Source organism: Ailuropoda melanoleuca, chromosome 7 (genome assembly GCF_002007445.2).
Source record: "Ailuropoda melanoleuca isolate Jingjing chromosome 7, ASM200744v2, whole genome shotgun sequence".
Lineage (NCBI taxonomy): Eukaryota > Metazoa > Chordata > Mammalia > Carnivora > Ursidae > Ailuropoda > Ailuropoda melanoleuca.
In genome coordinates, this window is record NC_048224.1 from 53,453,314 (window position 1) to 53,477,621 (window position 24,308).

Here is a 24,308-nt window from a genome sequence, read left to right on the forward strand (position 1 = left end):
TAGAGATAGGCAACGGATTGCCTGAAGTAACTAGAACACAGGCCACAAGACTTCCTGGTTGGGTTTCCTGTGCCTCAGTTTCCCTCTCCATAATAAGGGCTACAGTTTTATAGCTGTACTATGTGCCTCAGCAATTGAGATGCCTTATTGCGTTGATGCCTCCAACAACCCACAGAGATGTATTATTGCTTGTTTTGTTTTATTGATGAGGCAACAGGAGCAGAGACGGGACTCGAACCAGGGGTTGTCTGAAACCTGCCACACCGGTGCCTCAGCCTACCTTGTGCCAACCACATCCCAGCCCAGGGCTCCCAGTGACGGAGGTGGGAGGCTGGAGGCCTACCTTGGATCCAGGGCCTTTTCAAGAGGGAAGCCCTGTCCTGAGCTCTTTGCTTCTGCAGAAAGAGGAGGGAGTTGGGGTGAGCTTTCCAGACCTAATCCATCTTTGCAGTGTAGGCCACCTTTCCAGATCTGCCATGTTTCCACAGCTCTCCAGAGTTCAGGCAGCCCTACCCCCATGTGAGTAAAAGTCAACAGTGCCAAGTTTGGGGGAAAAGGTCAAACTTGCAGAATGCCTTCTCTGCCCAGCTGGGGTTCACCTGCTCCAGCCACTTGGTACCTGAATGACCCTGAGCCTTTATGGCATTGGAGAGGTGGGCGCTAGGCATCAGGATTAGCTGGGAAGGGAGTCTGGTCTCCAGATCTTACGGTGGCATTTTTGCCACCACCTCATGATTGGAAAAAAAGTTCTCCTGGCAATAGTTACTTCTTCCTTAGTTCTTACACAGCCCGTAAGTCCCTGCCAACTTCTACCTAGAAACGTCCATTCTTCATCTCAATAAACCGTGGTGGCCTTCTGATCTTTGGGAATAGCATTCTGTCCCCTGGTCCTCACATGGTCAACTACTTGTCATTCACATTTGTGTTCAAATGGCACCTTCTTGGAGAGGCCTTTCCTGACCACCCGCTTGAAGAAGTGCCCTCCCCCTTGCTGCACCACACCATGTCACCTTATTTTCTTTCTGGCACTTAACCACTCTGAAATGATCTTATTTGTTCATTTATGAGTTCTGTGTCAGCCCCATCAGGACAGGGAGCCTCGTTCTTTCCCCTCACTGCCGGGAACAGTGCTTGGCACACAGTAGGGGCTTGCTGCTTCATTAGCTGAAAGAGTGGATGCTAAGCCCAGAGCAGAGAGCCCCACAACAGCCTCACTTCATGGTGAAGACCCTGGGTCTCAGTTTGGGAAGCGTCCTCCCAAGTCACACAGCTGGGCTGTGGTCTAGCTTGTTCTGGGGTGCCCAGGTCTGGAGTCCTCTCCTGGTGGCTCAGAGAAAGCTCCCTTTCCCTCTGCCTGATTAAAGCCATTTGTAGCTGGCCTCAGAGCAATGTTTGGGGGCATAGGCTCTGAGGACAGACAGACCCGGCCCTGCCCCTGCCCAGCACAGCACCCTTGGCAGTAGTCCCGTCACCCCTTTGAGCCTCTGGCTCCTCCCCTGCGACATGGGGAGAGCATATACGTATCCCACAGCTGGGCCATTATGCATGTGTGGTGATTTAGCGCATACGTGTTTAGGAAGTGGAAGCTCTCATTTGCCAGGAAGGTCTTTCCAGGCATCTGAAGTCACCGTGTCCACGATGAAGCCAGAGGTATGTATGCGGCACACACCCAGAGTGGGAGGACTTCTGTTGTTCAGAGGTCCTAATGCCAAATGTATGGACAGGATAAGCATCCACTGTGTGCCAGGGGCCAAACCACTGCAGTCTCCTGGGGAACTTCCGTGCCTTGGAGTGAGTCCAAGTGTTGGTATCTCCTGTGGCAAGTCTGGAGGTTTAAGTGCTGATGTTAATTCTCTAATGCAGGGCAGATGGGGGACATGTCAGTGGAAAGGAGCCCACGGTAAGGTCAGCCTGAGCTCGGCCTGTCCCACAAACCATAGCTCCCAGCTCCTGCCCTTCTTAGGAACCCTCGGGTTCCCTGCCCCCAGGATAAACTCCTCAGCCTGGCACACAAAGACCTTTCCAGTCACATTTCCCACCACCCGGCCCTCCTGCGGGTGTATCCTGATGTGCAAGCCCTCTCGTCTCCGGTTATTTCACCAATACCTTCTGAGTGTTGGCCAAACGCTGGGGGTCCCCCGGTGATGGAGACAGCTGCATCGCTGCCCTCTTGGAGTTGAGCGGCTGTAGCAGCTGAGGGCCTTCAACATGCCCGCCCTGTGCTGCGAGCTTGACGCGAGTCATCTTGTTGAGTCTGTACCCAGCCGTAGGAGGCGGGGACCCCGATGACTGCATTCCCATTCTATAACCAGGCCACTGAGTGGGCGCCTGGCTGACTCAGTCTGTAGAGCATAGGACTCTTGATCTTAGGCTTGTGAGTTCAAACCCCACGTTGGGTGTAGAGAGTGCTTAAAAGTAAAATCTTAAAAAAAAAATGAAAACACCAAGGCTCCATGAGGAGAGGTGATTTGCCCAGTGCCTCAGGTGAGACTAGGGGTGCAACCCAGATGTACCTGACTGGAAAGCAAAGAAGGCAAGTTATAATAACGTGTGGTGGGTGTTGACAAAAGTATGGTGAGCACTTGGTAAGGGGCAACCCATTTAGTGATCTTATCTCCACTTGCCTCTCTGTGTGTCCAACTAGACTGTAAGCAACTGAAGACAGACTGTGTTATTACCTCTGTGTCCCCTCACATCTCTCCCTCAGGCCAGGCCCAGAATCTGGGTGGAGTACTGCTTTGGCTTCACCATTGTGACCTGGCTGGGTGGAGGGGCTGGTCACCAGCGCCATCTTCCAAACTCTCCTTTGCCCCCATTGTATATGACCTCAGCAGACAATGTGATGATCATGTTTACACCCATGGATCCTGGCGTGGATCAAGTCAGAGCCTCCAGTTCACTCTCCCTGTCATTCATTCAACAAACATTTATCAAGCTAAGCCCTGTGGACATAATCAGAGATAATCTTCATGTCTAGATTTTGCCTGTGCTTTGTGGTCAGCGAGCTTGTAAACTACAATAATAAATATGTCAAACACTAACTCAGACTCTGTGAGGTTTGAACACTAGTAGTATGTCCACATTTTTATATATAAGATATAGAAACTTTGAACTTTCAGCTGAGAACCTGATCCCTGTCGGATGCCGGTGCAGAAGCCCATCACCACTGCACCACACTGCCTCTTGAATGTAAGAGCAATGGGGGAGGCGGCACTTTAATTTACCTAGGTTCCCCAGAAGGATGCACTCTATACTCTGGAAGAAATAAGTCCAAGTACTTCTCAGACCAAAAATTTTTTTTTTTTTTAGATTTTATTTATTTATTTGGTAGAGATAGAGACACCCAGCGAGAGAGGGAACACAAGCAGGGGCAGTGGGAGAGGAAGAAGCAGGCTCATAGCGGAGGAGCCCGATGTGGGGATCGATCCCATAACGCTGGGATCACGCCCTGAGCCGAAGGCAGACGCTTAACGACTGCGCCACCCAGGCGCCCCCCAAAATTTCATTTTTAATCCCTATAACTAGACCCTGAAAACTGCCCCTCCCCCCTTTAAGAACGTCTTCCTGGCCTAAGGAATTAGGGGATGTATTTAAAGGTAAAACAGTGGGGGCGCCTGGGTGGCACAGCGGTTGAGCGTCTGCCTTCGGCTCAGGGTGTGATCCCAGTGTTATGGGATCGAGCCCCACATGAGGCTCTTCCGCCATGAGCCTGCTTCTTCCTCTCGCACTCCCCCTGCTTGTGTTCCCTCTCTCGCTGGCTGTCTCTGTCTCTGTCGAATAAATAAAAATCTTCAAAAATAAATAAATAAATAAAATAAAGGTAAGCAGTGGGGGCGCCTGGGTGGCTCAGTCAGTTGAGCGACAGACTCTTGATTTCCACTCAGGTCATGATCTCGGGATTTGAGCTCAAGCCCCATGTTGGGCTCCAAGCTTAGGGCAGAGAGCTGGCTCGTCTCTCTCCCTTTGCTCCTCCCCTGCTCACGTGCAAATGAAGATTTTATTTGAGAGGGAGAGAATGAGAGAGCAAGAGAGAGAGCATGCGCATGAGAGGGGGGAGAGTCAGAGGGAGAAGCAGACTACCTGCAGAGTAGGGAGCCCGTGGCCGGAACTCGATCCTGTGACTCCAGGATCATGACCTGAGCCGAAAGCAGTCGCTTAACCAACTGAGCCACCCACATGCACCTAAATAAAATCTTTAAACAAATAAAAGGATAAGTAGCGATTGCGGATGCCCAACAGGTTTGATTATCAAGTAACCAAGTTTTCAGAGGCCCAGAGCCACACAGGACTAGGAAGCTGGCCAATGACCCAGGACTTGGCAGGTGGCATGACAAATCTGGTTGTAGGCTTCAAAGCTAGTTGATTTGCTGGAAGGTCCAGAGCGATCAGAGGCCAGTCAGGTACAGGTCTTCAGATCCGTCCCCTTTGTACCACCAGGTGCGCCTGACTGCTTACAAAACACCAAGGATGGGAAAGGATGCCAAGGCAGTAATCCTGACGTCACGTTTATTGCTGTCCCAGATGCAGGGGTGCCAGCCTCAAGTCTGCAGATCTTCTGAACCATGCGAAGGTACTGGAGGCCGTAAAATATCCACATGAAGTTAGGGAGGAGCTATCAAAATTCGACTCTGGTGGGACTCGAACCCACAACCTTTGAATCGCCACACCACGATCGGCTAGAAGTCCAATGCGCTATCCATTGCGCCACAGAGCCGGCTGCTTAAACGCCCTCCAGCTCACCTCTCCGCCTACCCCGCCCTTTTAGCGTTCTTCTAGGTGTGGCGTTGGCCTTTGTGGAACCCTGCCGCTCTCGGCGCGCAGACTCCGGATTCTCCGCCCACGCTGCGGGCGGGGGCGCTGCCCACCACGTGCTAACGCCAGTGGCTTGCCGGCTCTGGGCCCCAGACCCAGCCTGCGGGTCTCCTCCTCTACCCGGGGTGTCTGTGGCGGGGCGGGGCTGCGCGGCGCGGACTACAACTCCCAGAGTACCGCGCGGGGCGCCGTCCGGGGCCGTCGCGCGCGCAGGGCGGGCTGGGCCGGGCGGTGTCGGGCGCGTTGGGGCTGCGCGGCGCCGAGGTCTCTGCGGCTCTNCGCAGAGCCGGTGGAGCTCTGCTGAGACCCGGCTCTGCGCGGTCTGGGGCTGCTGATGCCCCTCGCGCTCCCCACTACGCTGCCGCAGCCAGGCCGCATCTGGACGGGGCGCCGCGCGGCGGGGCCGACACCGGGTGAGCATAGGCCAGGCCAGTGGGTCCCGGGCGGGGAAGGTGCCCGGCTAAGTCGTGGGCGGTGGTGGGGCCGGCTCGGGTGAGGGGGGCGCCCTGCTGCCCTGGCTGCTTAGGGGCGAGGGCGGTTCGCTGTGACCTGGGACGGGGACCCGAGGGATGTCGGCATCCCCTTCCCTTCTCGTCCCATCCCCCAGTCTTCCGGGACGGGTTCCTGTTCTCTGTCCTGGCCGGCTCCGGGAGCCCAGAGGTCTGAGGACCTTTGATACCTTGGCATTGGATACGGGAGCGCTGGTTTGGTCCCCCTCCCGGCTTTTGCTTTTCGTGTGGAGAAGGGGGAGATGATCTGTAAGGGCTCTCTGTGGGCCAGACCGTGTCCTCATCCTAGCTTGGAGACTGTCAGGCTACATCACAGCCATGACCTTCAGCTCCTCCCCAGGAATAGGAGAACCCTGAAAGAAAACTGAGTCCCATCTTGCTGCTTCTTGAGCAAGTCCCTAAAGCGACAAGAGAAAAGACCAAGAGTCCTAATCTCAGTCCAGTCAGCCGTTCCTTTTCCTCTATAGCCCGATCCCCCAAAGATTCATCTGAGTGGCTTGCCGCCGAGTGTGTTTGTAGGGAGTGACTTCAGGGCCCTCCTGCGCTCCCTCAAACACCTTTCCTTTCTAGGCGGTCACCTCTCGGGCACCTCCAGGCTCTGTCGCCCTCTGTGGGCCATCAAAGACATGGCACTGTCCGAGTTTGTGGGCTGGGACGGAGCCAGGCCCCTTCCCAGGAAGCTGCCCTTGGGTGTTGTGCCTTGGCCTGGTCATCCAAAAACCCAAGGAGGTTCTTTGGATGAGGAGTCAAGCCAGAGACACTTAAGTTAATTCCCCCCTCCAAGCCATTCTGGTTAGAGATCCTGGATGTCAGGAGAGTGGACTCTCCTGTTTTGGGTGGAAGGGCTCCTGAGAGCAATTCTCACTACTCCCATAACACAGAGCAGGAGACTAAGGCCTAAAGTAGGAAAGGAACTAATTTACCCAAGGTCACAGGGAGAGTTGTAGGTGGAGATGGGACTAAGGGGCTAGAACTCAGCCTCTGCCTCTTAGCGGTGGCACTTCTCAAGTCCCATGCCTCTTGCCTTTCCCTTCAAGACAGCCCTGGAAAGGGACCCCATCCTCAGCTACCTACTTAGTATGACTAAGCTCACTACAGGTTGACCCTTACGATCATAGTGGGGGTCTGGGCTAGGAGGTGGGGGACATAGACGTTTGGCTCCACTGACTGCTCTGTGCCCACAGGCCACAATGCTGCTTGGGGCGTCTCTGGTGGGGGTGCTGCTGTTCTCCAAGCTGGTGCTGAAACTGCCTTGGACCCACGTGGGGTTCTCCCTGCTGTTCCTCTACCTGGGGTCTGGAGGCTGGCGCTTTGTCCGAATCTTCATCAAGACCATAAGACGTGATATCTTGTGAGTATCTGGTCCAGTTCATCCAGCCCTGGAGTCTCCTATAACACGATGGGCTTCTCGTTCCCCAAATCTCTCCATACCAGGCTTCTACGAGCACAGGGCCCCTGGGCCCCAGAGGTGCAGTCTCTGCTTTATCCCCTTTCCTTGGCAGGAGTATCTAGTATCTCCATCTCCAAGGTGAAAGTCTTCTAGGAGATCTCCCTAACTTGGTGCCGGTTAGCCTAGGGCAGACTTAGGGGCCCAGGGCATACACTGAACATCAGGTGTGTCAAGAAGACATCTGCAAAGGGTCCTGAGGCTAAGTGGTAGCTTGTAAGAGAACGAAGAGGAACCCTGTGGGAAGGGCCCTGTCCATAAGTTTGAGAAGGCACAGAGTTCAAGCAGTGCTCCAAATTGGATATCTGGGGAAACCTGCTCCCCAAAGAAAGTCAGGTACAGTCCACAGGGCTCTCCTGTACCAGAAACACCTGCTGCTACCAGCTCTGTGCCAGGCATCAGGCTGGCTCTGGGGCCCAGGGAGAAAGAAGGCCGACCTAGTCCTGGGCCCAGCTCATACTGGTCAGGGAGATAAAAAGGAGATACCATAAATCCCTAAACTAACAATACCAAGCGGGCAGAGACCCTGGCAGCCTTGGTCACAGTGGTGTCCCAGTGCTCAGCACAGTGACCCACACTCAGAACAGGCAGCTCAACACCTGTCATCTGAATTGACTGTAAAAGGAGGTACTGAGTGGCCACTGCAGGAAGGGTGGTTGCAAAGAGCTGTGGGAGTGTGGGTCAGGGAGAGGTGGTTTCAGGCCAGGGCCCTGGGGAATCAGAGAAGGCCGCCTGGAAGACAAAAAGCTGTAGTTGAGAGGCACCTCCAGGTGACGGAGCAGGGGATTCCAGCCAGAGGGCACAGCATGTGAATAAGCATAGAAGTCAGGAAGTTAGGAGCTTTCGAAGGTCAGAGGTGGTAGGGACAGGGCAGGAAAGGGGCATATTGCCAAGTGATTGGTTTTTTTTCTTAATTTTATTTTAATTTAAATTTAATTAATATGTTGTGTATTATTTGTTTCAGGTACAGATCTGTGATTCATCGGTTTTATATAACACCCAGTGCTCATTATAACACATACCCTCCCCAATGTCCATCACCCAGTTACCCCATCTCATCCCCCTCCCCTCCAGCAATGCTTAGTTTCCTAAGATTAAGAGTCTCTTATGGTTTGTCTCCCTCTCTGATTTCATCTTGTTTCATTTTTTTCCTCTCTTCCCTTATGATCCTCTGCCTTGTTTCTCAAATTCCACATATCAGTGAGATCATATGATAATTGTCTTTGACTCATTTTGCTTAGCATAATACCCTCTAGTTCCATCCACGTCATTGCAAATGGCAAGATTTCTCTTTTTTTGATGGCCATGTAATACTCCATTGTATATATACACCACATCTTTATCCATTCATCTGTTGATGGACATCTGGGCTCTTTTCATGGTTTTTGCCAAGCGATTCTACATTTAGTGAAGCTCTGGGCCTGATACTGAGTGGGGCCCAGCGGGCAAGGTGGTGAACAGGATGGAGCCTTACCCTTGGTGGGCTCACCAGGAGGGAGACTGAACAAATCTCACACTTACCCTTTATTTACTGTGGCGGGGGTCTGGAGAGGTGCAGTACAGGGCTATGGGAGGTCCCAAATGAGTTGGGACTTTGACTTGGGCCCTGGAGTCCAGGAAGGCTCTGACAGAGCAGCAGACTCAGAGCAGAGCTTCCAGAGTCATAGGTGTTGAATTCTGGAGCCAGAGAGGACCAGGGTCCGGATCTCAGCTTGTAAAGCCCAGGCGAGCCGTGGTCCTGCAGAGCTTCATTTCCTCGTCTGTACTGGGGAGGGAGTAATCCCCGGGTGCCTGGTGTTACTGTGCGGCATCGGTGGGCCGGTGCCTGTAATGGTGCCCAGCACACAGGTGCTGGAAAAGGGGAGTGTTGCAAGTGATGGGGCTCAGGAGCCTCAGGCCTGTGGGACAACAACCTGGGCCAGGGTATCGGCCACCCCCCCACCCCAGCCCCAGCAGTCATGGCTCCCTTGCTTGCTCCCACCTAGCGGCGGCATAGTACTCCTGAGGGTGAAGGCAAAGGTCCGGCGGTACCTGCGGGAGCAGCGGACAGTACCCATTTTGTTCGCCTCTACGGTACAGCGCCACCCCGACAAGACAGCCTTGATCTTTGAGGGCACAGACACCCACTGGACCTTCCGCCAGCTGGATGATTACTCCAGCAGCGTGGCCAACTTCCTGCAGGCTCGGGGCCTGTCCTCGGGCGACGTGGCCGCTCTCTTCATGGAGAACCGCAATGAGTTCGTGGGCCTGTGGCTGGGCATGGCCAAGCTGGGCGTGGAGGCAGCACTTGTCAACACCAACCTCCGGCGGGATGCCCTGCGCCACTGCCTGACCACCTGCCGGGCCCGGGTCCTCATCTTTGGCAGCGAGATGGCCCCAGGTGAGCCCCCGGGGTGGGGGGTCAGGTGAGGAGGCCCACAGGGTCTTGCACAGAGCACAGCCCCCTTCCAGGCCTGGGGGAGGCTGCATGGCTCAGAGGTGAAGGCCGTGAGCCCTGGTGTCAGACAGCCTGGGCTTTGCCACTGGTAAGCTGGAGATCCCGAGTAAGAGACTGGAAATAGTCTGTGACTCAGTTTCTTCACTGTAGTTCTTAACCACGTATCATTTTCAAGAAGATACTTCGCCTGAAGCGCTAACAAAGTGGCTGATGCCAGGTGAGCCTGCAGATAGAATGGTAACCATTCTGGGTGACTAATTAGGCCTCATTTGCCCCATCTATAAAATGAGAACAAGAATGTATTCTCTGCTCTCCTGCAGAGCTTATGTTTTATTTGCGGCTGCATTGAGCGCTGACCGAGTACTGAGCTTGGCGCTTTACAAAAGCACCTCTAATCTTCATAAAGCCTGGTGAGGCAGGGATGGCCGTCTTGGCTTTACAGATGAGGAGACAGACATTCAGAGTGGTGTGAGGAGCTCACTTAAGGTCACACCGAAGCAGGATTTCATCCTGGGCTTGACTGCTGTGGTGTGGGATGATGGCAGGGAAGGTTACTGACGTGAAGAGAGGGGGAGAGAGGAAGGGTGCCTCAGGGAGAGGGGGGAGGGTTGGACAAATCCAGAGGGAGGCAGAAGTGGAGCCGAGGGGGCCAGGACTGGCCTGGCCTGTGCCCCAGCACAGGTGATTATCTGGACGACTGTAGTGCACGGGGCAGCCTGAGGGAAGGTTCCCACTTTCTGAAGAGGTTGGGGGCTGCTGACCTCCGACCCTCCACACCTCCCTTCTAACCGGGCCCCACGGTCAAGCATGGTACAGTGTGTAAGGGCGCAGACCTTGACACATGGTAGAGCTGGCTTGGAGTCCCAGCTCCAGCACATTCTAGGTGGGAACAAACCCTTCCATTCTTGGAGCCTTGTCTTCTCGTCTAGGGGCTGCAGTTGGTGCCTACCTCCTGGGCTGTGTGAGCAAGAGGGCGCACGTAAGGAGCCTGCTATGTAGGTAGCCAGCGGCTAGGGAGTTCTTGCTCCTGTCAGTTCTTATCATGAGGACCCAGGTGCTTCACCCATCTTCCCTGCACACAGCCAGTGTCCCCTGACAACACGCCAGCCCTGACACGAGCAGAGGTCCTTTGACGTGAGGTTCCCGGCCTGCCTGCTGATCAGCCCTGTCTCCCCTGCAGCCATCTTTGAAATCCAAGCCAGCCTGGATCCCTCACTCAGCCTCTTCTGCTCTGGCCCCTGGGAGCCCAGCACAGTGCCCGCCGGCACGGAGCACCTAGACCCCCTGCTGGAAGATGCCCCCACGCACCTGCCCGGTCGCCCTAACAAGGGCTTCACAGGTGGGCCTCCCACCCTGCAGAGGGTTTCTCAGATGGGCCCTGGACAGAGCGCTGGCCCCAGGGCCAGAGGCCTGAGTTCTTCTGCAAACCTGCTGTGTGACCTGGAGTGAGTCCTGTCACCTCTCTTTTTCCATCCAGGAAGATGAGGACAGTGACCTTGGGGTCACTGGAGGGTAAACAGATAATGTGTGTAAAGATGCTAGGCACGGTGCCAAGTACACAGGAGCTCACAAAACCTGATCCTTTGACTTGTTTCTTCCTTGCCGCCCATCACTTGCGGCAGGATCGTGTAGAGCCCAGGAAATCGCTGGGTCTGAATTTGGACTGGGGTTGGGCCAGGGGCTAGACCCTCTAAATATTCACCCAGCACCTGTTCAGTGCCAGCCCCTGTCAGCCTGGGATCCTCTCCCTGCACTGGGCTGCCCTGCCACCCCGTCCCCTCCTCCAGGCAGCCTTTGGACCCTGCAGCCTCTCCTGTACTCCACCCTGCCCTGTGTGCTACGCTGCCCAGAGGGTCAGAGCTGGCGCTGAGTTCATGCCTAAGCCCCACCGCTTCCCTTGTGTCCCTGAGCTCCGGAGCTGCCCTTTCTCTGAACCTCGGTTCCCGCAGCCATAACAGCGGGGCTGGTAACGGAATCGATTTTATGGAGCAGCTTTGGGGTTTGAAAAAGATACAGTGGAAAGCTGGGGTGTGACAGGAAGTGCTCAGGAACTGGTCTTTGTTGGCATCGTGGTCATTTTACATTTTATCTGTGTCATGGGTGAATTTGTCTCCCTGGTGCTTTTGTAAGCAACCCGAGGGCAGGGTCTCTGCCTGGATGAGCCTGGTGTCCTCATGCCCAGCCCAGGGCTGGCATCAGCAGGCATCCAGAGGGCGTGAGGTGATTGACACATGACATGCAGTCATCCCACGGGGTTCCTGGCCTCCTAGAACCTCCCACCGGGAAGGGGGGGCTGCTGAGCCTCTGCAGAAACCAATGTGACCATCCTCTCTCTGGGCCACAGGGCGGGGGGAAGATACGACCTGTGGTGCAGAAGCTCCCTGCAGCCAGGGTCTCCCCAGCCCCGTGCGGTCTCTCCTCACAGCCGCTGTGTGTCTGTTTTCTTCAGATAAGCTTTTCTACATCTACACGTCGGGCACCACGGGGCTGCCCAAAGCCGCCATCGTGGTGCACAGCCGGTAAGGAACGAGCGCCAGGGGGCGGGGCGTGCTGGGGGCGGGGCCCGGGAGCCCCTCCTCCTGCCTCCCAAGTTGCCTGCGAAGCGCCCTGTCCGTGCCCCCCAGGTATTACCGCATGGCCGCCCTGGTGTACCACGGATTCCGGATGCGGCCCGACGACATTGTCTACGACTGCCTGCCCCTCTACCACTCCGCAGGTGACATGGGGCCTGCCCTCTCAGCCTCCCGTGCCCTGGGGCCCCAGGAACCCCACCCCTCTTGGCAGACAGTATCTTGTGGGTAGAAACACATGAGCTTTGGAGTCAGCTCTGGGTTCAGAGCAGACCTGGCCATTGACTGGACCTCTGAACGAAGACGGTCGCACCAGCGTCACAATGTGTGTGGCCGTGTCCCGCAGGGCGCCAGGGCTAGTCTGACCCGGCAGTTGTTTCCACAGGTGGGCACAGCCTTGCTGCTTGGAAAGGGAAGCACAGAGATGGAATAATTAAGAGTTCCTGCCCTCAAGGTGCTTAGAGTCAGGTGTGGATTTAGGGCAGGAGGAAGGATGGGAACTCACATGACTTTAATACAAGAAATGGCATGGTGAGTGTGGAGACAGGCAGGGAGCAGGAGCTCAGCTCAAGAGAAGAGTCCAGTGATGGTCAGAAAGGCTTCCTGGAAGAGGTGCTCCCAAGTCAGGCAGGTGTGAGGCACGGAAGCTGGGAGAGCTAGCTTGGTCCCCCTCTGGCTGAATGGCAGCGTTGCAGGTACAGGAGCAGGAGGGTGGGGCCCGCTCCAGGGACCCCAGGGACAGTCCGAGGAGCATGCACTCGATCGCACACTGGGGAGGCACTGGGGAGCTGTGGAAAGTGTTTGATGAGGGGAGAGGTGTGATTAGTTAGTGTTGGAGGAACAGGACGGGAAGGAGGGACTGGGGAAAGGCCTTTGAGGAGATGGGCTGGGCAAGGGGAGGCTCTGGAAGGAGGGGTTTCCTGGCTCTCTGACCTCTACGGGCCACCCCTCTGCCTTTAGGAAACATCGTGGGAGTGGGGCAGTGCCTACTGCATGGCATGACAGTGGTGATCCGGAAGAAGTTCTCCGCCTCCCGGTTCTGGGATGACTGTATCAAGTACAACTGCACGGTGAGTGAGCAGGGCAGGGGATGCGTGTCCCTGTGCTCTCCTGACCCATCGGCCCCACTCAGGGACATCTGCCTTACAGCTGAGGCCGATCGTTCACTGGGGGCAACATTTCTGTTGTCCGATGGGGACACTAAGGCCCAGGGCCCGTGTGATTGGGAGGTGAAATGAGAGCAGCCATGGGCCAGCCTCACACCAGGTCTGCCCCCAGATTGTGCAGTACATCGGCGAGCTGTGCCGCTACCTCCTGAACCAGCCGCCCCGGGAGGCGGAACACCAGCACCGGGTGCGCATGGCACTCGGCAACGGCCTCCGCCAGTCCATCTGGACCGACTTTTCTAGCCGTTTCCACATCCCCCAGGTGGCCGAGTTCTATGGGGCCACTGAATGTAACTGCAGTTTGGGCAACTTCGACAGCCAGGTGGGCAGTGGGGCGGTGGATGGGGGCGGGGTGCAGCCCGGAGTGTGGGCGCCAGAGCCCCCGCTGTCTGGTTGGGGGGGGTGCAGCATGGAGTGTGGGTGCTGGAGCCCCCACTGTCTGGTCGGGGGGGTGCAGCACAGAGTGTTGGTGCTGGAGCCCCCACTGTCTGGTCGGGGTGGGTGTGTAGCACGGAGTGTGGTCCTGGGGCAGTGCAGATGTGGGAGTGTGGGCACCAGGCCTCCCAACACTGTCCAGTCTCAGGCCCAAGTCTTGGTCTTTGCAGGTGGGGGCCTGTGGCTTCAACAGCCGCATCCTGTCCTTTGTGTACCCCATCCGGCTGGTACGAGTCAACGAGGACACCATGGAACTGATCCGGGGGCCCAATGGCGTCTGCCTTCCCTGCCAGCCAGGTCTGCCCCAGGATTGGAAGTGGAGTCAGAGCGGGAGAGGTTGACCCGGGAGGGGGATAGCCCTGGGCTGGGTGAGTGGGGAGCCCTCTGACTAGTGGCCGTCACTCAGCTCTTCTCTTAGGGCCACAAGTCATTTATTTTTTTGTCCATCTGTCCTTCCATTCCTCATCCCATCTACCTATCGGTCCATTGATTCACTGTTCTGTGGAGGACCCCCAGGTTGATCCTGGCTCAGCCCCTTCGCTTCGTGCCTGAGTCCCCTCATCTGCACGTGAGGCTGATGGCAGCACCACCGCCTGGGGTTGCCCTCGGCATCATGCATGCTAAGGAACGTACAGCTCTTTGAGCAGAGCCAGGGGCCCAAGGAGTGCTGGCTCTGGTCAGATTGTGCACGTAGAGCTTGGCCACCCTTTCATGTCGTTCATCTTTCCATCTGCTCCGTGACCAGACGTCACTGAGTGCTCTATGAATCAGACCTGCTAGGAGAAGCTTCCCTGCCCTCGGGGCTCCTGCCCCAGAGCGGGATAGTGTTTCTGTGGGAAGCAGTATGACCAGAAGTCAGATCAAGATGCGGGGCGCATTTGGGAGCGGGGTACGGGTAGAGGAGGCCCCCAGAGGACAGCTGCCCTGCCTTCCCTGCCCCCAGGTGAACCGGGCCAGCTAGTGGGCCGCATCATCCAGCAGGACCCCCTGCGCCGCTTTGACGGCTATCTGAACCAGGGTGCCAGCAATAAGAAGATCGCCAAGGACGTCTTCCAAAAGGGGGACCAGGCCTACCTCACCGGTGGGTGGGCACCAGCCCCTTTGGGGGGCAGGGTGGAGAGGAATGAAGGGGCCCTCCCCCACCTTCAGAGAAGACGGCCCCAGACGACGGCCCCAGTCCCAGCCCTTCCTGTCAGGCAGATCCTGGGGTCCCCCGCGGCCGGCCAGCCCAAGCCCTGCCTCATGCTGCACCCCCATAGGTGACGTGCTGGTGATGGACGAGCTGGGCTACCTGTATTTCCGAGACCGCACGGGAGACACGTTCCGCTGGAAAGGGGAGAACGTGTCCACCACCGAGGTGGAGGGCACGCTCAGCCGCCTGCTGGACATGTCCGACGTGGCAGTGTATGGTGTCGAGGTGCCAGGTATCTGCGGGGTGCTGGGAGGTGCCAGGCGTGTGTGGGGAGGCACCACCAGGGGGCACCGCCAGCTCCTCACTGTCCATGCTGCTGCCCCCAGGAACCGAGGGCCGGGCCGGAATGGCCGCGGTGGCCAACCCTGCTGGCAGCTGTGACCTGGAGCGCTTCGCACAGCTCCTGGAGAGGGAGCTGCCGCTGTACGCCCGCCCCATCTTCCTGCGCTTCCTGCCTGAGCTGCACAAAACAGGTGTGCCCCCTCCCCTGCTCCAGCTCCCAGGTTCCAGGCCCGTGGCCCTTCTTGGCTCCTTTTGGAGAGACCTGGGGGCTGTCATTTGCCCTTTAGCCAAAGCTTTGCTGTGTCATTGGTAAACAGACCTCCCTGAGTATAAGTGAGTGGACCGAGCCCTCAGAGAGAGAAGGTTCACACATCCATGAGCGGAATGCACATTTATTGAGTACCTACTATGTGCCTGCCAGGCTCTGTGCCAGGCCTTGGGGAGTGAGGTAACAAATTCTGATGGCACCTTTGTTATCTTGGGGAGGCAGCACAGGACAAGGAATTCCAAGGGCAAAGAACAGAATACAGATCGAACTGACAGAAAAGCAAATGAAGGGAAGTGAGGTGCCTAGGATGCTCCCTGGAGGAGGTGACCTTTGAGCTGAGACCTGAATGAGAGGGTAGGCTTTATGGGGTGGGAGGCATTCCAGGCTGGTCCCTAAGACCAGAGGGCACTTGGGCAGGAGAGGAAGTAAAGGAGGTCCCTGAAGCCAGAGCCAAGGGGAGCTGTGGGCAGCGGTGTCGGATGGGGCAGAGAGGCCAGTGGAGACCAGAAGATTCTGGGCTGGGGAGGGCCTGTACTATGTCAGGGCAGCAAGAAGCCGCTGAAGTGTTTGAATAGTGCAGTAGCCTGTGTCAGGTCCGTGTGCCATGTGGCCCCCTGGCTGCTGTGTGGAGCATGGGAGAGGGCTGCAGGCAGCCCCGGGGGAGCAGGGAGACTAGCGAGGGGCTGTTAGTGTCATCCAGGGGAGGGGTGAGTGGTGGGTCCACAGTCACATAGCAGGACAGGGCCAGCCTTCTGTCTGTTGAACCACTGACGGGTCCCCTGATGGGCAGGAAGTCAGTCCTTGCTGCCCTGTCCTGATTCCTCCCACCTCACCCTCTCACCAGCTGCTCAGCCTCGGGCCACCTCACTCGTGCACATCATGTGAGCCCCTGCCTTGCTGGAAGGTCTTCCCTGACCCATGTGACCCCTGCCGGGCGGTAGGCTCCCAGAAGCACCTGAAGCAGTGCCAAGGGTGGAATGGGACTGGTGCTGGGCTCGTGATCGAGGCTGGGAGCTCCTGAGGTTTGGGTGATAGCCGACTTCTCTGTGCAGGAGAGAGGCAGGGAAGAGATCTCAGGTTTCAGGCTTTGCTGCAGAACAAACATCCCTAAACTTACTTTTTAGGGCTGAAAACAGCAATTTTTTTGCTCTCAATTGTGGGTCAGCAATTTGGGGTGAAGTTCAGCTGAGTGGTTCTTCCATCAGCCCTACCTGGCGTGGAAGAGCTGCCATCACTCGTGACTCAGCGGGGGCTGCGGGGGCTGGGATGTCCTTACTTGCCTGTCTGGCTCCCAGCGGGTCGCTTCTGCAGCTCTGGCCAGCAGAGCTGTCTGCAGTGACAACGATGCCCCGTGTGCGCGCTGACCGACCCGCGGCCACTAGCCCCGTGTAGTCGCTGAGCACTCGAACGGGGGCCAGCGTGACTGAGGAACAGAATTTTCCCTTTTCTTTCATTTTAATTAAATGTATAGAGCCCCCTATGGCCAGTGGCTATCCTATTGGATAGGGCCAGTCAAGGGGGCGCCCCTGGGCTGTCTCACCTCTGCTCTGTGTGCCTTCTCCCCCTTCAGAGACTACACCAGTGTCAGGCAACCCCTCCTGCAGTGGAAGCTGCAGGGCTTCTCGAGGCCTGGACTCCCCAAACTCTTATGTTCTGTGGGTCAAAGCAAGTCACAAAGCCAGTTCGGATTCAGGTGGGGGGTGAGAAAGACTCCAGCTCTCGCTGGGAGAAGTGGCCAAGCCACCAGGCAGCGGGGTGTGTGTCCAGGGAAGGAAGGAACCTGGCCATTTCTGGCAATCTGTCATACCTGGCTTCAAATCCCAGCTCCAGCCCTTATGAGCTGTGTGGCGTTGGCCCGGGGGTGTGCCTCGCCACGCCAGTCTTCTCTGTCCAGTGGGCTGATGCCAGTGACTGAGCCATGTGCAATTTCTGTGACGTACAACTGAGAAAACATTACTGCTGTTGAAACTATTTCAGAGATGTTAAAAGCTGAAAACTCATGCCTTGTAGAATCCATAGAATCCGGCAGAGCACCTGCCTCTGGGTTTCTGTGCAGGTGAGATGAGCTCTTGCCTGTGCCTGGGAGGTGCTGGAAGCACGGAAGCCTGGGCTTTGGCCCTCCCTCTGCTGTCACTCAGGGCGTATGGCCTTAGATGGAGAGTTTCCCCTCTTTGGTTCTGTTTCCCCAGCTGCAAGCAGAAGGCAGGTAGCGCGGCCCCCCACGCCAGGGCCGCTCTGAGCAGCGGTGCGAATGTAATTAGCCGCCATGCAAAGTGTACAGGGCTGTGCCCTGCTGTGCTCCATGCCCCGTGCCTGTGTTCTCACCAGCCCTCTGCCTCTGCCCCTCTTCAGCTTTGGTGGGCGGCTTCTCGAGGCTCAGGCCCTTGCCCTGCACCCTCTGACCCATCTTCCCTGCTCCCTCAGGGACCTTCAAGTTACAGAAGACAGAGCTTCGGAAGGAAGGCTTTGACCCGGCAGTGGTGAAAGACCCACTGTTCTACCTGGATGCCCGGAAGGGCCGCTACGTCCCGCTGGACCAAGAGGCCTACACCCGCATCCAGGCTGGCGAGGAGAAGCTGTGATTTGCCCCGAGCCCCTCTAAGGGCCAGCGGGTGCTGGATCCAGAGCCCCAGTTCCCACCCCAGAGGGGTCGTGGGCAATGCCAGACCAAAGCAAGCAGGACCCGGCACCTCCACCCTGAGGTGCTTACACCCTCCCCCTCAAAACTGCCCAGTGACTCACTGCCGCTTCCCCCTGCCCCCCAAGAGGCTTTCTGTGAAAGCCTCAAGTCCATGTTCCGTCTTCGAGGCCATGTGGGGGCTCTGGGCCCGAGGCTGAGACGGACTGGGCCCCTTAGGATGATGTCGCAGGGCAGGGCAGGGGCAGGTGGAGGGTCACCAAGGACTCCCCAGAGAGCAGGGAGCTTGTAAATGGGACCAGGGCAGAAGCCCCCAGACTCAGGAAGCCGACGGAGTGGGCAGGGGCTGCAGTGGCAGTTGATCAGGTGGCCAGAGAGGAAGATCCTGGCCCCGGAGCTGTTCCAGTGTCACTCAGCACTGCCTACACCTCCAGGGGGATAGGAGGAGGACCCCGACCTGCAGCAGGCAGCCTGGACTGAGTGCCCCCCCATCCTCCTCTCCTGGGTGGCAGCCTGGCTGCCCCTCAGGCGGGACCTTTCTCCTTGTAGGTCTGTCCACATCACTTTCTCCATTGAAGTCCTGGGCTGGCTATGAGAGGAGGAGGGGTGGGGGTGGGGGTGATTCAGTGGCCAATAAACTGCCTTGGCTCCCCCCCCAGCCTGTGTGCATGCCACCTGAGCTCACTGCACCCACTCAGGCCCCACCTCCTGCCCCTCCAGCCCATTCACTCACTCGGGCTTAGGCATACAGCAGGTAAGATGCCTCGATGAGTTGGCAAGGTATTTAATAGCGTGAGCTTAAAAGTCCAAACCAGCTGTGTCACTTTTGAGTTTGTGGTCTGGGGCAAAAGACTCAGTGTCCTCATCTGTGAAAGGGGCATAATCAGGAGGATTCAGAGAGCACAGGGACCCATTTTGAGGAAAGGGCTATTCAGAGCCTTTGAGGGAGAAAACCCTAACCCAGGGCCTGATCACATCTCCAGACCTTTGCTCATGCATTTCCCTAGGGGTCTGGGGGCTGTGTGAGCCAGAGCCAGGCTGCCTGACCAGTTCTGGCAGAGTCCAGGAAAGCTTCCCAGAGTGATATTCCCAGGGCCACGGCACAAGCCGCGCCAGTGGAGAGGCAGCTGTCTCCAAGGCCCCATCGCTGGAGTCACACCCAGGCTGGAAACGCATGGCCCTTTGGGAAAGGGGTCCAACCCAGCCCAGCCCGATGGGCCATGTGTGCCTCTGGGCCTTATCTTCACTATTGAAGCTTCACCACTTGCTGAGAGGTCACACAGCAGTAGGGGGGTGGGGGGGCTGGAATGCAAACCCAAGCCCCTGTTGCTTCCTGCTGCCCCACCCGCCTCCTGGTGCAGAAGGCCAGGGGAAAGCCAAGAGCTTCCATTCCACCCATGACTGTGGAGCCAACTGTGAGCCCCGCCCTAGGCCTGCTGCTCTGATGGCCAGGGTGGAAGGGGGCCAGGATGAGATCCGGGATGCCTCCTAGGGGAGGAACTTTGAAATATAGAAGAATCTGATGCTGCTCTTGGGGGAAAGTGGGGTGCAGAGCTGGAGCTGGGCCCTTGGGGAGAGGTGCTGAGGGGGTTGGGGGGGAGGTGACAGTCATGGCTGCAGTGTCCCAGTGTGGCCAGCAGAGGGCATGCAGAGCTTGGAGAATCTCATCTTGGTCCTCGGCGCTCAGCCTCCAAAAGTGGGAAGGAGGGGCTGTGAGTCCCACCTCAGGCCCAGGCAGGTACCCAGCCCAGAGCACCCTGTGGCAGGGCTTTGAGGACCTGAGGTCAAACTTCCAAGGGGCTGGACCTGGCTGACAGTGTGGCTTTCTGTCTAACCCTTAGCAGTGAGTGCTTTCCGATGGGATAGCCCCCCCCCCCACCCCGTTCCTTCCTTAGGTCACCTGGAGAGTTGGTGAACAGGCCTGCACTCAAGGCCATTCGCCAGGCTAAGCCTCAGTTTCTCCTGTAAATGGGGATCTAGGATAGTTGTGAACATGCGTTGTGCCTGGAGATCTCTTAACATGCGGTCTGGTGCTGATGTCTGCTTAGTACATAGCAGTTTCAAGATTAAAAAAAAAAATCTATATTCAGATGTTAAGACCCCAGACTAGGCCTGAGTTGGCCACTTCTACACCACCCCCCNATCATCCTCAGCCGCGGCTGTGTGAGTCACGCACAGGCAGATTTTCAATATGTGCCTGTGAAATTAACGACAGCTGCTCCTCATGGGGCATTTCCCGACATTTATATGGCGCTTCACGGTTTGTAAAGTACCGAGTAAGTTATCTTTGGAGCAGGAGTCTAAAGGCCCTCGCAGGATGGGACGGGGGCAGGGGTGTGGGGCAGAGGTGGTGGGTGCATGGTGAGCGAGAGAGACCTGGGAGCTGACTGTCTGAGGACAGGGGAGAGGGAGCTGGGAGTCAAGAAACGGAGGGTGTGTGGTTAGCTGCATCTACTAATCCAGCGCCCTGGTGGGGTGGGCAGCCCTGTTTCCTGGTGAGAGAGGCTTTTCAAGGAAGAGTTAACCAAGAATCAGAGGGAGAAGATGTCCCAGATAAGAGTAGCCGGAAAACGTAAAGGCCTGGAAGTCCGTGGGGAGCAGGGCTGATGACAGCAAGCAGGGAGGCTGCGGGGAGTGCAGGTCGGGGGTGGGGTAGAGCTGAAGCTAGATATGAAAAATGAGTCCTTTGTGGGCCCTTGGACTTGCACGCTTCCAGAGACCAGGGGCTGTGCCAGGAGGGCCCTGCATCGGGTCAGACCTATTTCCTTCGACTTGCTAATGGCCGCCACGGCTGGAGCCCCTCCTCTGTGCCAGGCGCTTTGCAACGCGCTTTGTGTACACTGGTTCATTAAATCCACACCACAAAGCAGCTACTATTTTCATCCCCATTCCACAGATGAGGAATCTGAGGCCCAGGGAGGCAGTCACTTCCGAGACCACAGAGCCTGTGAATGGGAGCGCTGGGATGCAAACCCCCTTCCCTAAGCCTCGGTATTCCGATCTGCAACAGAGCCAGGGGGAGGCTGGAAGGGAGCGTGCCTCGAGCATCCCTGGAGGTCCTACCGCCCTCAGGACAGGCAAGTGGCTGACCAGGCCAATGCTTGGCGTATCATTTTCAATCCCTGGGAAGAAGGTTAAATACCTCCAAGGGGCCCATTGAGGTGGTGGCAGCAAGGGAGGGGGTGACCAAGTGACTTTCAAAGGGGCCTGAATGCGTGGCCGGCCCCTCCCCCCGAGAAGGGGGGCCCTGCTTCCTCCCAGCCTAATGATATTCTGGGCTCGGCCCTCGTCTTTGGCGGCAGTTTAACCCGAGCCGGGGCGGATTTCTTTCTCACTGATCTCAGCTTGACACCCAATTAGCACAAGAATGGGAGGAGGAAGCCTGCGAGAGGCGCCTCCCAGCCTCCCGGGGCGCACGAGGGGAGCAGGCGGGAAGACAAAGGGCAGCAGGCAGGGGGGCACCCGCGCCCTCGCCTCCCCCCGCAGATCCTGCCATTGTCTCCCAAGTTGATTCTGAGGGGCTGGAGCCCGACGCCCGGGTTGGCCAGCCTGCTGGAGGAGACTAGGGATGGGGCCCGAGCCCCTCTTCTGCGTAGATCCCAGGGGAAGGCATTTGGGTGAGCCAGACCCAACAGGAGGCCGTCAGGGTCAGTGATGCTGAAGGCACGACAACCTGGGGTTGAGGCCTGACACTTAAGGGTCATGGGCAAACCACTGGTTCTGAGCCTCAATTTTCTCATTTGGCAGGTGGGGTAAGAGTAGTCCCTGTGAGCAGTCAATCAGACGGTGCATGTTTAGCACCTGGCAGGTGTAAGGTGGGCATTCAATAAACACTCTTTGAATGAATATGTTAAACTAATATTGTTACTAATAAGAGATTGAGTGGGGTAGGCTTGGGGTCAGGAGAGGGAAGGACTTTCTGAGACCCAAGCATCCACAGAATGGGCTGATTTTTTATTTTATTTTACCTTTTACCAGAGAGAGAGCACGAGTGGGGGGCAGGGGGCAGAGGGAGAAGCAGACTCCCCACTGACCACGGGGCTTGATACTGGGACTTCAGGATCACCTGAGCAGAAGGCAGACACTCAACCGAGCCACCAAGGCACCCCCAGAATGGGCTGATTTACCCAGAAGGGACTATGCAAGAAGATAAAGGAACCCATGTCTGTTGAGATGTGGGAAGATGCCTCCTTCCTAGGAGCCCTCTCCCTGTCTTTGGATTTGGGCTTAGGTGTGACTTCCGGGAAGCCTTCCCTGATCCCAGGGTTGGGTTAGGGGGCTCCTCCAGCTCCCATAGGCCCCATGTTCCCCCTTTGTAACACTGATCACACTACGTGGTCCATTTTTACATCTGTGTCTTCTCCTAGAACAGCCCCAGAAGGGCAGGGACCTGTTGGTCTTGTTCACTGTTGTGTTCCCAGCACCAGCGCTGGGCCTGGTGCTTAATAGGTGCTCAGTGAATGTTTGTCCGATGGGTGAAGCCCTTCAAATGCTCCCTAGCTCTTGTGTTCCAGCCCCAGGAGAGGGCAGTTACCAGGGTGAAAGGATATTCAATTCAAAGACCTGAGCTAAGATCAGAGGCTCAAGGGCTCTGAACACCTTCTAGGAAGGCCCTTATCCTGCTGGCAAAGAGAAGCCAGTGAATGACTGAGTAGGGAGTGATACGTGCATTCACTCACTCACTCACTCACTCAATCATTCAGCAAGCACTTACCAAACCCCTACAATTACGAAGCTCCTTAACCACAAGCCAAGGATGAAAGATGAATCAGCCAAGATTTCTGCCCTGTAGGAGCTGGGTCTAGTCAAAGAATCTTAAAATATTTTTGCTGAAAGGACCTTAGATCATTTGGTTCCCAACCTTCTTTACAGATTGGGGAAACAGTTCCAGAGAGGGAAAGTGACCAACCCGCATAGCATGGTACATGTGGGGCCTTTTCATTTGCTGCAGGATTCCTTTGTGCCCTTTGGACCAGGGCTGTGTCTCATTTGTCTTCACTTTGTCAGTGCCCTAGAACAGTGCCTAATACATTGAAATCGCTCAGGGCTCTCCATGAAGTCAAACTGTACAATGAAGCCAAAGCCAGAGTGAGGGATGTGGGAGGCAGGCAGGCACAGAAGAAGCAGGTACAAGTGCCAGGTGATGGTGGTGGTAGTGGAAGATTTGGGGCGTTGCAAAATCAGCTTAGATGGGAGATGAATCCAAATCGGTGACTATTTGAATATGGGAGAGAATTAAGAACAATGTCCAAAGTTTCTTGCTTGAATGTTTTAGTGGGTGGCAGTGGTATTCTTGAAATGGGGAACACAGAGGAGGGCCTATTTTAGGGAAGGAGGCACTGTGCCAAGAACTCATTTAGTCCTCGCTACAACCCTGTGAGTTAGGGGTTGTTGTTATCCCTATTTTACAGATGAGGCAAATGAGGCAGAAACATGTAAGTTAAGGGACTAACTTAAAGAAAACAGCTAGAAGTGGTGGGACCTGGATATAAAGCTGGCAGTTGAACTAGCTCTTTTTTTAATCAAGATTTTACTTATTTATTTTAGAGAGAGAGAGAATGAGCAGGGGGAGGGGCAGAGGGAGGAGGAGAGAGTTTCAAGCAGACTCCTTGCTGAGCACAGAGCCGACCCTGAGTTCAATCTCACAACCCTGAGATCACGGCCCAAGCCAAAGAATCAAGAGCCTAACCAACTGCACCATGCAGTCGCCCTGAACACCTAGCTCTTAACCATTGTATCATTCCATCACTGACCATCACGCTACCCCACCGTACGCTACCAATGCTGAGTTCAATTCGGAAGTGTGGTTTAGACACCCTGGGACATCTACTTTCTCCCCTGGGCTTTTTTTTTTAATACATTTTTTTAAGCTTTTATTTATTTACTTGACAGAGAGAGAGAACTCATGAGCAGGGGGAGCAGCAGGCAGAGGAAGAGGGAGAAGCAGACTCTCTGCCGAGCAGAGAGCCCACCAGTGTGGGGCTTGATCCCAGGACCCTGAGACCCTGACCCGAGCTGAAGGCAGACTCAACCAACTGAGCCACTCAGGCACCCCATCTCCCCTGGGCTTTTGTTACAGGCTCCGTGATCTATCTTCTTCCTTGTTCCCCTTCAAACTATTCACACTGCAGCAAGTAGGGATATTTTTACTTTTTTAACTTAGTTTTTTAAAGATGTATTTATTTATTTGAGAGAGACACACCAAGCACGAGTGGGGGAAGGGCAGAGGGATAGGGAAAGAGAGACTCTCAAGCAGACACCTACTGAGCTCGGAGCCCTCAGGACCCTGAGATCATAACTTGAGCCAAAATCAAGTCGCAGGCTCAAGTGACTGAGCCACCCAGGCGCCCCAGGTAAGGATATTTTAAACCACAGTTCAAATGTCACTCCCTCCCCAAACCTTTCAAAGGCCTCCCACTGCTCTTAGAAAAGAGACTGAAATTCTTACCTGGCTCCCAAAGTATGATTTGGCCCCTGGCCCCTTCCTAGTCTCATCTCTTACTAGGCCCTCTGCTCCCCAACTTCCACCTTCCTCTCTTGGGGTGCTCCGGC

At 56.1% G+C, this 24,308-nt stretch overlaps 1 protein-coding gene and 1 non-coding gene across 2 annotated transcripts; one reads left to right on the forward strand and one right to left on the reverse strand.

The window, feature by feature from the left end:
- Nucleotides 1-4,623: 4,623 nt before the first annotated feature.
- Nucleotides 4,624-4,714, reverse strand: TRNAR-UCU. The gene is given in 2 exon segments: nucleotides 4,624-4,659; nucleotides 4,678-4,714. It is a non-coding gene; the product is annotated as a tRNA-Arg (tRNA).
- Nucleotides 4,715-5,091: 377 nt separating this feature from the next.
- SLC27A4 (solute carrier family 27 member 4) lies at nucleotides 5,092-19,891 on the forward strand. Its single transcript, XM_034664609.1, has 13 exons — nucleotides 5,092-5,225; nucleotides 6,506-6,672; nucleotides 8,754-9,148; nucleotides 10,386-10,544; nucleotides 11,655-11,724; nucleotides 11,830-11,921; nucleotides 12,736-12,845; nucleotides 13,054-13,263; nucleotides 13,547-13,673; nucleotides 14,320-14,457; nucleotides 14,636-14,800; nucleotides 14,895-15,041; nucleotides 17,543-19,891. The coding sequence occupies exons 2-13, from the start codon at nucleotides 6,512-6,514 to the stop codon at nucleotides 17,698-17,700; spliced, it is 1,932 nt and encodes a 643-aa protein (XP_034520500.1). The 5' UTR covers nucleotides 5,092-5,225; nucleotides 6,506-6,511; the 3' UTR covers nucleotides 17,701-19,891.
- Nucleotides 19,892-24,308: the final 4,417 nt, after the last annotated feature.

Bases quoted from the DNA above. Each gene is read 5' to 3' on its own strand.
- SLC27A4 (XM_034664609.1), top strand. From the start codon at position 6,512: ATGCTGCTTGGGGCGTCTCTGGTGGGGGTGCTGCTGTTCTCCAAGCTG. The intron at 11,922-12,735 runs GTGACATGGGGC...CTCTGCCTTTAG, and splicing joins GCCCCTCTACCACTCCGCAG to GAAACATCGTGGGAGTGGGG. The intron at 13,264-13,546 runs GTGGGCAGTGGG...TGGTCTTTGCAG, and splicing joins TGGGCAACTTCGACAGCCAG to GTGGGGGCCTGTGGCTTCAA.